The 14387-nt window shown below is 41.4% G+C and overlaps 1 protein-coding gene across 2 annotated transcripts in view; it reads left to right on the plus strand.

The window, feature by feature from the left end:
• JAK1 (Janus kinase 1) overlaps positions 1-14387 on the plus strand; it is a 76493-nt gene that overhangs the window by 58412 nt on the left and 3694 nt on the right. For both annotated transcript variants that reach the window (XM_066622858.1, XM_066622859.1), the window contains exons 14-24: positions 748-835; positions 1231-1358; positions 1798-1933; positions 3671-3822; positions 4380-4530; positions 5381-5475; positions 6315-6507; positions 9446-9570; positions 10713-10885; positions 13111-13228; positions 14065-14175. In XM_066622858.1, coding sequence (XP_066478955.1) covers positions 748-835; positions 1231-1358; positions 1798-1933; positions 3671-3822; positions 4380-4530; positions 5381-5475; positions 6315-6507; positions 9446-9570; positions 10713-10885; positions 13111-13228; positions 14065-14175 — 1470 coding nt within the window. The remainder of the gene's footprint in view (positions 1-747; positions 836-1230; positions 1359-1797; positions 1934-3670; positions 3823-4379; positions 4531-5380; positions 5476-6314; positions 6508-9445; positions 9571-10712; positions 10886-13110; positions 13229-14064; positions 14176-14387) is intronic.

Below are 14387 nucleotides of genomic sequence, written 5' to 3' on the forward strand. Positions count from 1 at the left end.
AGTTGCGTTGGTCACAATTATTCCAGATTCACAGAAGCTGAGCTTAGAAGCCAAGTCTTCCAGGTTTGTCACTGGATCTTTAGTTCCTGCTGGCAATGTGCTTGGGGTTCACGAAGCTAGGAATGTAGAAGAATTTATTGAAGGAAAACAAATGTAGACACACTGAATGTGTCTTAATTTAAACAGGCACTTCTGTTTCAAATCTTAGCACTTAAGTGCCATGGAATCTGTAGCATGTACCTGCTAATACAGTGTGTGAAATTGTCTTTTCTGTGTAACTGTTGATGAACAAACTGTGCCTTTAGGGAACTTGAACATGCACATAGCTTGGTTGTAGACTGATGCATTACCTGCAGCCAACCAAGTATTCAGCCAGATTTCACCGGATTCTTCGCGCTGTCTTTAATAGCCTGCTTTACATGAAACATTTTCACATGTCTCTAGCCACAAGTATTCCTTGAAGAATCTATGACTGCAAAATATTACACAAGAACTAATCATGGAATAGGATTAGATTAGGATTTGTCAAGGGTATTTTGCTCATTTGCTCATAGTAATGTAGACCAATATAGGTGTTCTACACGAATGACATTACAGATATTTTTGGAACATTGGTTATCACTAAGCCTTGATGGTTATTTCAGCCTTTTATAGATTGTATGTTGCTTTGAGACTTTTGTGGAAGGTGGAATAAAAATACTATAAAATTTGCTTTGTTAACCACTGGAATGTCTGTATGTTTAACAGGCATTTTTTGAGACGGCAAGCATGATGAGACAAATTTCGCACAAACATATCGTCCTTCTTCATGGTGTTTGTGTACGTGATGTAGAAAGTAAGTGAACTGTTTTGAGTGTGACTTTTCAACTGGAAATCACATGGTTGGAAATGTGCTTTTTAGTGCTTGTTTATATGTAAACTCTAATTTATATGATTAATGGTAGATGACACTTTTGTTGGCTGGCATTAAAGCATAAAACCCTAAAAGCTGAAAAAATTTGTCTAGCTCCCGCATTTTTGGCTGACTTCTACATCCTAAGCAAATTTGTGGAGCCCTGCTGTAAGATAGTCAATTAGTGTAAAGCCATATGATTCTCAGCCATATGTTTCAAATCCAATCATCCTAAAAGATTCCTTCGGGGTGCTTCCATTCTCTAATAAGCAGTTCATTAAGGATTTAACAACTTGTTCTTTTTCTACTGCATTCACTATTTTTCTTGCATTTTGCAGACATTATGGTGGAAGAGTTTGTTGAATTTGGACCTCTAGATCTCTTTATGCACCGAAAGAGTGATGTGCTTACAACTCCATGGAAATTCAAAGTAGCAAAACAATTGGCAAGTGCATTAAGTTATCTGGTAAGTCAGTAATTTGTTGCCAATTGCAATTCTTTCTGTTGGTCTACTTGTACTTGGATGAATGCCTGTAAGTGGCAGCAAAACAAATTCATTTTTATAATTAAATTGCATTTGGGATGTATGCATATAACTGTGACTTTGTTTAGATGGTGATTTGGGGTATGTTCCTTGACTTCTGCCATTGGGCATCAGGCAGGTGAAGATCATTTTAGCTAATAAGTTAATCCTTTTTCCATTGCAAAACCATTCTGTGAGTGGATTATGCTTCTTCAGTGCTGAATAGCACAGGAAAAGACAGTTTCTCCAGAGCAGCTGATCTTTTTGTGAACTGTGTTTGACCTGTGATTTTAAGTTGTAATTTTCAGATTATTCAAAATGCTTTCAACACATTTGAACAGTGCTGCAACAAAGTAATTTTATAACGTTCTGTCAAATACAGGAGGACAAAAATTTAGTACATGGAAATGTATGCACCAAAAATATATTGCTGGCAAGAGAAGGAATTGACAATGAATATGGACCTTTCATAAAACTGAGTGACCCAGGAATTCCAATAACAGTGTTGACTAGACAAGGTATGTTTCTCAAATGTGAGGAAGGGCGCAATCCTAACCCTGTGATAGGTCACAGGAGGGTTGCAAATGTGCCGTAAAGCATGTTTGAGCCTCCTTATGAGTCGGCTGGGCCAGTGCAGGGACGTGCTGGCCCATGGAGGCTGCGTCCGGCCTCTGTGCTGACCTGGGAAGGGAAGGTTGTGTTGGCTGAGCTTGGCCAACGCAGGGATTTGGGAAAGGAGGGGGGAGGGCGTTCCAGGGGGCGGGTGGGGTGTGGAAAGCAGGGCTGGAACCCAGCAGTTATGCCAGATCCCAACTCCATTCCTTGAGCAGTGCGGAGTGGCTCCAAGCCGCTCCTTTCTCCTCAGACTTGTGGCACCTCCTGAGATGGCACAGGTCCAAGGAGACCTATTGGGGCTGTGGTAGCTTACCCTGAGGTAAGGGGAAGAGTTTACCCCTTACCCCTGGCTGAGCCACTTCTGGCTCCAGTCCTGCACTGGAAACAGTGCAGGCCACCTGGTCTGCCTGTTCCAGTGCAAGATAGGATTGTGCTGGAAATGTAATTGCTACTCAGTAGGGGCATTTGTTTCTGGTGAGTAAGATAGGTTTACAGCCTAAGGGCATAATCCTAACCAGGTCTACTCAGAAGTAAGTTCTATTTTGTTTGGTGGGGCTTATTCTCAGAAAAGTGTGGTTAGGATTGCAGCCTAAGTCTTACTAAACACAATGGATTTACTTCTGAATAAGGTAAATAACATTGTTTTCAAACACCCCTATTAGGGCTCAATTCTGTCCAGTTTTCCAGCGGGAGTGTTGAAAAGTTGTACTTCCCAATGAGCTGGAGTCCTGAAATTTGAAGTGCTTATTGTCAAATGCACCCTAATTGTTTACCCAGTAGTCAAAAGGCTGTTTACCCAGTAGTTGAAAGGGAAAATGTTTCTGTAAATTTCTTCATAGACATTGAGCAACGAACATACCCCCCTCCACCATGGTTTAGATTAGAACAATGGTTCCCCAAACTTTTTAGTATTAGAACCCACTTCTTATAATGACACTCTTATGGGGACTGACCAAGCTTTACAAGACTTTAAAGAAAGATCTAGAAAGAAAAAATATTTTTATTTACTTACAAGTAATATTTTACTTGTTTATTTACAGAAAGCTCAATACATTTCTCATCTTGAAGCAGCCCTAATGAACTTCAGTTAATGCTCACCCACATTTCCCCCCAGAAAAATTAAAAACAAAACAAAAAACAAAATCTGATTTTTAAAAAAATGTATCTCCCTGTATTTATACAGGCTTGCAAACTGCAGAAGCTCAACTCCTTCCAACCCGCCAGAACTGAGCTCCTTTGCAGAGCAATTAGCAGCTATCTTGCAAACCCCAGGAGCTGAGCTTTTTTGCAGGGTAATCAGCAGCTAACTGATTTTTGAATAGTCTCAGGGCTTGAGGAAATTGGTTATCTGATCTTATCATTACCTGGAGGCTCTGCCCAGCCCTTCGCGACCCACCAAAAATCAGGTTGTGACCCACCAGTAGGTCCCAACCCACAGTTTGGAAACCATTGGTTTAGAATATTTCCTCAAGCACATCTTCTCTTGTGAGAGGCACTCCAGTACAGGATATCTGCATTTTTCAGAGAACTTTAGTTATGAGTGAGTTTTCTGAGGTAATCTGGCTTTCAAAAGTAATCTGAGAAGCAGCATCCCCATACCACGATTCAGTCCTAAAACCCCTCTTTTTGCTTTATATAAGAATGTGTTGAACGAATCCCTTGGATTGCACCTGAATGTGTTGACGACTCAAAAAACTTAAGTGTGGCAGCAGATAAGTGGAGCTTTGGTACAACACTGTGGGAAATTTGCTACAATGGAGAAATACCACTTAAAGACAAGACTTTAGCAGAGGTAAGCCTTTGGTGCACAAATTTTGGGAGTTTCAAATGGGCATCTCTTTTCTACCATAGTTAACTTTCTGGGAAAACTTTTTATCTCCATCATAGAAAGCTTGTACATCAAGTGGAAATATTAATTGAATGATGCAGGAACCGAACCAGTGCTTGACTGTGCGCTCTGTCTTTGTTTCCAACAGGACGAATGAAACTGCAGTGGGAGTGGGGGGGGGGTGATTCTAGAAAAAATGCAGTTTCCATGAATGGAACTTGGCTATGTAGTAGGGAAGGGATCATAGATCACCTGCTTTTTGTATGCAGAAGGCTCCAGGTTCAGTGCCCAGCATTTCCAGGTAGGGTAGGAAGAGACTTCTTTCTGAAACCTTGAGAAGCCACCAGCAGTTGGTGTAGACAATGCTGATAAAAACAGACCGATATTGGACAATGAATGTTGATACTTGGGATTAGGCAGCTTCCAAGCTTCCTATGATTGTTCCTAGTGAGTCTCTTGTGGAAGTAGCATGTTGCCTTTCAGTCCTGTGAATGATGCAGTTCTTCCATCCTGTCTTGCAGAAGGAGAGGTTTTTTGAAGGGCATTTCACACTTCCAACCCCATCCTGCAAGGAATTAGCTGACCTGATGAAGCAGTGCATGCACTATGACCCTAATCAGAGACCATTCTTTAGAGCAATCATGAGAGATATCAACAAACTAGAAGAACAAAGTAAGAAATGTTTTTGCTTATCTTCCTCCTTCGTAATTGTGAATTGATTTTCTAGGTAGGAATTGATTTTGCTAGGTAGAATTGTTCAACATAACCGTATGTGCCAGTAATGTTTTACTGTATTTTGGTGGCCATATAAAAGCATTATTTATATAGTTCCCTTGGGAATGAGACAGGATCTGTTCATTCAGAAAGTAATTCTAAGGTGTTTTTGTGATGGGTTCATACGAACATCTAGATGCAGATCCTAATCTGGGTTGTGGCTGCCATGGAGTAAGTTTGGGCATTGTTGCAGCTGAGGCAATGACCTGTGCAAGGAGTAAGGTAGAGCTGTCCAGTTCTGTTTCAGCCAGTTCTTAGAATTTTGTTGGCTACCTTTGTTGATAGTTCAACAAGCAGAGGGTGCTACCTTTTGAGGAGCACTTAATATATGATGCAAAATGGTGTTTGCACCTTTGCACATTCTTTGCATGGACTAAGTTCCTTATGCTGTGTTTTTCCTGCCTCGGTGCAGCAGGCTTGACTGGCCATAAGAGTGGCCTTATGGTTGTTCTCCAGTATTTTGACATTGCCAGTGGCCCTTCACCAATTTTCACTTTCTGCATTATTAAAGAAATTTTCTGTCTTGTGAGAAGATTCAAGAATTCACTGTTATCCATATGGTATTGTGGGCAGTAGCATTGGGTAAAGTGAACACATTGAATGTGTTCATTAGCATGTGCACATAAAAAAGCATATTCAACAAGACTGAGCTTTCTCGAATGAGAAATAAGCCCCCATATATGAAGAGTTTTGAAAAGTCAAAGTTAGGAGTGCTTATGTATAACACCAATATCTTTATCTCTGTCAGATCCTGATATTGTCTCAGAGAAAAAACCCAATGCAGAGATTGATCCTACCATTTTTGAAAAACGCTTCTTGAAGCGGATTCGTGACTTAGGCGAGGTATGTTTATTGCCACCATTGCTTTATATTAATTTATCAGTAGTGCTAATGGGTGTGTGTGTATCTTAGTCTTATGGATTGGTTGCAGTAGTGTGTAAAGTGACTCCCAACTCTTAACTCTGATTTCCATCTGACTGAAGTTTCTGAACCAGTTCCTGTAAGATGTGAAGGATTGAATGTTGGCTAATAAATTGAAACAATTGAGGCGGAGAGGTGCTATTAGTAGGAAAACCAATTCTCAGAAGGGTTTACAACCTTTTCTGGGTGGGATTTGCACTTCCCTTGAAGGAACAGGTTCATGATCTGCAAATGTTTCTGGACCCAGCGTTGCTCCTGGATGTGCTGGTGGCAACTGTGGCCAGGAATGCTTTTTCCCAACTGCAGTCCTTCCTGAAGAATACAGATCTGGCTACAGAGATTCATACTTAGTCACAATGTGGTAGGATTACTGTACTGCACTCAGCTTGAGGATACTCTGAAAGACTGACTGGAGATGCAACTACTGAAAACTGCAGTGTCCAGGGTGCTTTAGGGTGCCAGATGGTTGGGGCATCTTACACTAGTGCTCCATAAATTGCACTGACTTTGGTTATTTTTCCAGGCACACTTCAAGGTACTGGTCATTACTTATAAATCCCTTCATTGTTTGGGATCTGGGCACTTGAAGGACTGTCTCCTTCCTGATGATGGTTGACAGTGCAAGCATTTCAACCTGAGTAAAATTTGAAATATTGTGCACCATGATGGGAAATGTGACGGCTCATTTCAGAAACCAGGTCTAGAAAGTCTGATCATCATATGTCTTTGTCTTTTTATTTCTTTTCTTTTTTAAAAACAAGGGTCATTTTGGCAAAGTTGAACTCTGCAGGTATGATCCTGAAGGTGATAATACTGGAGAACAAGTAGCAGTGAAGTCACTGAAACCTGAATGTGGTGGGAACCATATTGCTGACCTCAAGAAAGAAATTGACATTCTGAGGAATCTTTATCATGAAAACATCGTGAAATACAAAGGAATCTGCACTGAAGATGGTAATTGTTGCTCTTCTGAAAATTCCAGATTTCTTAAACAAATTGCTTTAAGTAATGATCCCTTCTTCCAAATTATTAAAGGAAAGGTCAAGTGCTTTTTTCAGAAATTAAACCAAAAAGTAGGATTCAATCTATATCCCATTCAAAGCATGCTAACATTACTGGTGATAGATGAGCCCTACCCTATCTTGGTTCAGAAGGAAGAATAATTTCCTCTACTAAAAGGAAGAATAATTTTTTTAATTATATACCGCTTATATAAATTTATATACTGCTATTTGACAACAGCAACAGCAACAACAAAGTGGTTGTATTTTACATAGCGAAATAAATGAAAAGATGTTTTCCTGACCCTCAAGGGACTCGCATTTTTAACAACAAAGCATTACTCAAGGGATACACTAGCTACAGGAAAAAGACACTGTGCTGGGCTGAGAAGAGACAGCTGCTCTCCCCCTGCAAAATGTAAGAAAGCCACCATTTAAAAGATGCTTCTTAGTCCAGTCTGTTGGGTTAATAAACCCTAGCCAATTTCAAAATTCAGGCTCTTTTGCATCATTAGCATCCTCTATATTCCCTATTACTTTCACCCAAGTTTTGAGGATACTGAGAAGGAGGAATGCCCGCTAAGACCTTCATTATGTTTGAGAATGCCCTTGCAGAACAGGATGCCATGATCCCTGGCCAGTGTAGTTTTCCACAGCTACTGAACTGTAAGTTCATTTTCGGCGGGGGGGGGGGGGGGCAGTCATACTGTGCTGTTTGAGCATTTTTGGAGCAAAATGGAAGCCCTTGTGCAAGCTGTTCCAGTGATGTTCCCACTATGTAATTTTTTCAGGAAATGTGTGGGGTGTAGGAGGCTGATGCCAGTGTTGATACAGAGCCCTTAAGTTGAGCCTAGCTTTTGGAGGTGGTTTAGACTTGGCTCAGTAATTCCAAACCAGGGAAGTTCAAGAAAGTCCAAACCAGGGAGCTCAACTCTCACCATATTAGAGAATTTGGTATTGTCACTATAGTCATAGAAATGTGTTATTTTAATAATTTTTAACTAGTGGTTGCTAACCAGTGCCTCCAAATTCCTTTTGGACCTAGTTGATATTTTAATCAAAATGACCATTTATAGGTTGAGTACCCCGTATCTGGACAGCTTGGGACGGGAGGTGGTTCAGAGTTCAGATTTTTCCAAATTTCTGGATATTTGCATAAATATGAGATCTTGGGGATGAAACCCCAAATGTGTTCATACTTTGAAAAACACTTCACAAGTGCTTCTTGTTTTCACTTCTGTGTTCACACTGTGTTCACACTTCACAAATGCTTGTCCTGCAGTCTGCAATGTGCTGCCCACTCTGCGCCGAGCTTGCACATAATTCAGACAAAAGTCCTGCCAGCTTAGTGCTGACTTGCCCCCATAATGCATCACACTATGGCCAGATGTCCCAAAAATTCCTGCCAGCTTCCTCTACTGAGTAAGTAGCGGAGCTATGCTGACCAGGCAAGAAAGAAGTTTTTATAAGAGTTCTTTTCAGCAACAACTCTGAAGTTGCCACTGCCCACTGAAAAAGCGGCAAAGGGGAGTGTATCATTTGATCCCTTATTGGGCATGAGACAGTGAGGAATCTTTGTTAAACTTGTCTGGTAGGGCAGATCTCCTTGTCCCCTCACTGAAAGCCTCCACTGAAACAACTGCAGTTATTGTATAGGAGAAGGGGTTTGAACATAGGAGTCCAGAAGGAAGGAACTGATGACCCCTGTCTGTCAAATTGCTGAGCATTGATTTAAAAAAGTTAATTTTCATATGCTAAACATTATGAAAGCTTGCTTTTTAATTTCAAATGTCAGTAGATTTTTCAAAGTGAATACATGTCAAAGACATATATTGAAACTCATTATAAACTGCGCAATCCTAACCAACTTTCCAGCTCTGGCATAGCTGTGCCACTGGGGCATGTGCTTCATCCTGCAGTTGGGGGGCAGCCATGGAGGCCTCCTCAACATAAGGCAATGTTTGTTTCCTTACCTTGGAGTTGCATTGCCTTTAAGTTAGTGCTGGAAAGTTGGTTTGGATTGCAGCCAAAAAAATTTAGATTTTAAAAACCAACATTTGTTTGTTCTCCCACCCCTTCACTTGTGCACTCTGTCTGCTTCCTATTTGAAGTACAGTCACACTAAGGTAGCAACTGTGCTCTAGAGTTCCACCTGCTGGTCTATTCAAGATAATGTTCATCTGCAAGTATTAACAGCTAAAATCTCAGGACTGCTTCACAAGTTGCAAGGAAACTCAATCTCCATGGCATATTTCTGAATGCAAACATGCATATAGCAGCTACACTTGGCTCTGAGCACATTTATCATGCGTTCTCAGACATACATCTTCATGTTAGTTACAGCCAAGAAAATGTGATCAGCAAACAGAAACTTGTCTGTTCTTGACTATTCCTTGATCTATAACATTAGCTAGGAAATGCTGGGTGAAATATCACAAGGGAAGGCATTTGGGCAGGAGGTCTGGTCTAGAGGGTAGAGCCTCCATTTGCCTGAAGATTAACATCCACAAGGTCGCCAGTTCGAGGCCACCGGCACCGTGCGACCTTGAAGCAGCTGACAAGCTGCAGCTGAGCTGTTCCATCTGCTCAGAGCGTGGGAGGATGGAGGCCAGAATGTTAAAACCAGATCGGAGTGTAACACCTTGAATGTGGTGGTTCTTGAAAGAGAGAACCTTCTTTCAATTTGTAAAAATCCCTGCGTGGATTTAATAAGCCTGCCTGTGTAAACTGCCTTGAATAAAGTCTTGAATAAAGACCAAGAAAGGCGGTATATAAATACTGTATATTATTATTATTATATTATTTAAACTAGCAAGATTATGGATTCTCTAAATAGTAATTGCACAGAACTTAGGAACATGCCTGAACTGAATGCTTGTGTGTGTTTGAAGGTGGAAATGGAATTAAACTTATCATGGAGTTTCTTCCATCCGGAAGCCTAAAGGAATATCTACCCCGAAACAAGAGTAAAATCAGTCTGAAAGAACAACTGAAATATGCTGTACAGATCTGCAAGGTAAAGCAAACTTCTGTTCATATTTTAATAGCAAGTGACTTGAAATTTAATCCTCAATCGGTGTTAAACCAGAGGTTTTGAAATCAGTTCACAAATGTTGGAAAACTTGTTAGAACTTTGATAAATTTTGATTTGTGTAGCTTATGCTTTCCTCATTCTCAGTCTGTGAACTTTAGTATTTACCATTACGTTCACATGAACAATATAAATTATTTTTAAATGAAAGCTGAGAATTCTTGGATTCTAATATGGTGATCTTGTAGTTTCTTGACCTTGTATCCTATGCTGACCTGTCGGGTCATTCTCCTGCTTTTACCAACCTCCAGTGTGCCAGGGCCTCATTCTTTGTAGGCTCTTGAGGGGTTTGGGTCATTCCCTTCTGGGTTCTTAACCCTGGCTCACCTTGGTTACCTGGTACTCTGCTAGAACTTAGGGCAGGAGTGAAGTAGAGAGAGTGCAGCTGTTCAGACAGAACTGGGATTATTTTCAAAGGACACATTGGTAGCTACCCTTCAGCAATGTGATTCAACTCAGTGTTTCAGTTCTAACTCTCCACACGTGCTTTTATATGCACTTTGGGCTGCTTAGCTTCTCCTCTTTTCATTTGGCCTTTTTGGGAAAGTATTTCACACCAAATTGCCCTTCCAGCACTCTTAACTTAAATGATTTTGGAGGGAAACCAGTAATTTGGAGTTCTATAGCAGACTACACACAAACAGAAAAAGAAGCAGTTTTTAACCTCTTCTTGTGCCAATTGCTTATCTTTGTCCCATATTGCTTATCTTTGTGTTATGAAAGCCTTGTCTGTACAAGAACAAACCAATTCTGTTTCCCGCTGTGTCCAGACTATTTGTTACAAGAAAGCAGCAGCAGAAAAAGGCTTGCCTTTGAAAGACATGCCAACACAATCATGTAGCCACACCATGATATATTTCAGTTCTGGCATTGGAACTCTGGGCAGTCCACCCCAATAGGGCAGTCAAATTGGAGAGCTAACAAGAGCTAACAAGACTGGGTGGCACATTAGGAGATCAACCTGTGGTGGTGGTTGATGTAGAAACCAATTCTGTGAAAACGGACTCAGCAATAGATGAGAGTGACAAACAGCCTAGAAACCCTTGTGTGTGTGCTTTACTCACCAGGGAATGGACTATCTAGGTTCTCGACAATATGTGCATCGAGATTTAGCAGCGAGGAATGTTCTCGTTGAAAATGAACAGAGAGTAAAGATTGGAGACTTCGGGCTGACCAAAGCAATACAGACAGATAAGGAATACTACAAAGTCAATGATGACAGAGACAGCCCTGTGTTCTGGTAAGAAAAGCATTGGCAATTTGATAAAACCTAATTCTGAGATGTATGATAAATGGTCTGATCCCACATGCCATTGTATCGGAACTTCACATTGCTAGATTGGGCTTCAAGGTCTTGATAATAGTATGAGGAAGTCTGGAAAGAAGAAAAAAAAAACCCAACACTGAAACTTCCTTGTAAAAGATACTCATTGTTAAGGAAACCCCCAACATAACCACCTCAGCAGATTTTGGTCTGTTTGCTAGGAATGAGATAGTGTGTTTGCTAAAACTGAATAAGAACATAAGAACAGCCCCACTGGATCAGGCCATAGGCCCATCTAGTCCAGCTTCCTGTATCTCACAGCGGCCCACCAAAGGCCCCAGGGAGCACACCAGATAACAAGAGACCTCATCCTAGTGCCCTCCCTTGCATCTGGCATTCTGACATGGCCCATTTCTAAAATCAGGAGGTTGCACATACACATCATGGTTTGTAACCTGTAATGGATTTTTGCTCCAGAAATTTGTCCAATCCCCTTTTAAAGGCATCCAGGCCAGATGCCATCACCACATCCTGTGGCAAGGAGTTCCACAGACCAACCACATGCTGAGTAAAGAAATATTTTCTTTTGTCTGATCTAACTCTCCCAACACTCAATTTTAGTGGATGCCCCCTGGTTCTGGTATTATGTGAGAGTGTAAAGAGCATCTCTCTATCCACTCTGTCCATCCCCTGCATAATTTTGTATGTCTCAGTCATGTTCCCCCTCAGGCGTCTCTTTTCTAGGCTGAAGCGGCCCAAACGCCGTAGCCTTTTCTCATAAGGAAGGTGCCCCAGCCCAGTAATCATCTTAGTCGCTCTCTTTTGCACCTTTCCCATTTCTACTATATCCTTTTTGAGATGCGGCGACCAGAACTGGACACAATACTCCAGGTGTGGCCTTACCATCGATTTGTACAACGGCATTATAATATTAGCCGTTTTGTTCTCAATACCTTCTCAATAAACCATTCCCTGTAGTGCTGTGGATTATTCTGATGCATAAGAACAGGCCTGAATGGCCCTCTTCACACAACCAAGTTATTGCACAATCAAGCAGTGGATGAAAGTTTGATTATGGCTTTGGAGACAGGTTTTTGTATGACCTATCCCAATCTTAAAGTTGCCTCTATAGGTGATTGTCTACCCTGTAAGGTGTGTGTCACTCAATCCATGTATAGATTGCGTGCATACATTCTGCTTCCATTACTGTATAGGTATAAGAATTGTTTGCAAGAACATGTGACTTAGCCTGCAGTTGTAATTGTCTAAAAACAGACTTCTTTGATATATTTTCAACAGAAACTACCCATTGTCAATCATGTTTTGTTTTGAATAGTTCTGGAATTATCATGCCAGTGGCTAAGCCTATAATAGAATTTCAGGCTGAGCCTAAGTGAGTGTGTGTCTCACTCTAGAGCAGGGGTGCCCAAACCCTGGCCCTGGGGCCACTTGCAGCCCTCGAGACCTCTCAATGCGGCCCTCAGGGAGCCCCCAGTCTCCAATGAGCCTCTGGTCCTCCAGAGATTTGTTGGAGTCCGTACTGGCCCGACACAACTGCTTTCAGCATGAGGGCAACTGTTTGACCTGTTGCGTGAGCTGTGGGATGAGGGCTCCCTCCACTGCTTGTTGTTTCACGTCTGTGATGCACTAGCGGCAGCAAAGGAAAGGCCAGCCTTGCTTTGTGCAAAGCCTTTTATAGGCCTTGAGCTATTGCAAGACTTTCATTCATTCAAATAAGTTCATCTTTAATATATTCATTTATGTAAACTTATGTAAATTTATTCAATTTTTGAGTGTAAATTAATTCTTTTTCCCCCCCGGCCCCTGACACAGTGTCAGAGAGATGATGTGACCCTCCTGCCAAAAACTTTGGACGTCCCTGCTCTAGAGCATTTATTAGTAGGGCCAGTGGGGGATGTGAGCCTTCACTGGCAGCATGGTGTGCTTTGTCAATTGTCAATTGTCAAAAACCTGATGCCCTGACAATTTTAGTGTCTTGTCAGTGTGCCGTGAGATGGAAAAGGTTGAAAATCACTACTGTACAGTGAAGTGCCACCATGATGGAATTAACGCAATTACCCACTCTTCCAATATTTCACAAGTCCTAATGTATGCTCATTAGCGTACATTTGAATTTGCATACATGTGAATGTGTGCAGCTGTTCTGCCAAAAATAATAGACTGAACTTCTACATCTGTAGGTATGCTCCTGAATGCTTAATGCAGAGCAAGTTCTATATTGCTTCGGATGTTTGGTCCTTTGGAGTAACACTGTATGAACTATTGACCTATTGTGATGTTGAGTGCAGTCCCATGGCGGTAAGTAGCTGTGAAAGGAAATGTAACATTTCTGTTTTAATATTCATTCTCTTCTACAAAGTTTAATGAAGTGTTGTGATTTAGAGATGGTCCATTCACATGGCATTACTTTCATCAGGCAGTGCTTCAGGATAGACTTCGGTCCCTAGGTCTGTGGTGCTGTTTGTAAACTTTATGTGACATTATAGCCGCTCAACAGGTAGCCGGGGAGAAAAGGGGTTTACTCACACTGAGTCCGGGGCTTCAGCAAATCTGCTTTACTCTGCTCAGTCTACTCTGCACGCCCCTTCAGGTTACAGTGTATTGAAGCAGAGCATTTAGTGTAACCATCTCCTTGGCGAGTCATGTTTCCCTGCATTTATACACAGTTCTTGATGGTGGTTGTTTGTATTCTGAATTCTTCACCAGTGTAGCATTTGGAGCTTGTTTGAGGTTTTTTTTTCTTCTCCCAAATCTATGGTTTTTGTTGGTTTCTTAGGGCCCACCAAGCAAGGATCCTCTGTGCCTCTTGCTTGGAGTAAGAACATAAGAAAAGCCCTGCTGGATCAGGCCAAAGATTCATCTAGTCCAGCATTCTCTTTCCCCACAGTGGCCCACCCAGATACTTATGGGAAGCTCACAAGCAGAAAGAGAGACATACTTCTGCCACAACATTGCTCCCCTGCAATTGGCATACAGAGGCCTATTGTTACTGACTCTGATTCTGGAGATGGTGCATAGCCATCATGACTAGCTGCCATTGACAGACCAGTCCTTCATTATAGCAGCCAGGACTTCAGGCACACCCTTTACTAATAATGAAAGGAGATTAAGTATTGTATATTCATAACTTCTAGGAATTCTTGAAGATGATTGGCCCAACTCAAGGCCAGATGACAGTTACACGGCTTGTGCGCATATTGGGAGAAGGCAAGCGTTTGCCGTGTCCTCAAAATTGCCCAGAAGAGGTAAGAACTGTTTTATAAAATTGCTCTTATCATTTGTGATCTGTATTGTGATGGGCAAACTCATCTTAGCTTGATTCAGAATTGGTTTGATACCTGTGAACTTCTTTGGAGAGAATTCAGAAAAAAACACTTCTCTTTTTCAATATTACTCTCTCCATTTATAATGTTGGTACATTCATCTTAGTGTATGCTGTTTTGTTTTAATTTCCTGT

Source organism: Tiliqua scincoides, chromosome 4 (assembly GCF_035046505.1).
Source record: "Tiliqua scincoides isolate rTilSci1 chromosome 4, rTilSci1.hap2, whole genome shotgun sequence".
NCBI lineage: Eukaryota > Metazoa > Chordata > Lepidosauria > Squamata > Scincidae > Tiliqua > Tiliqua scincoides.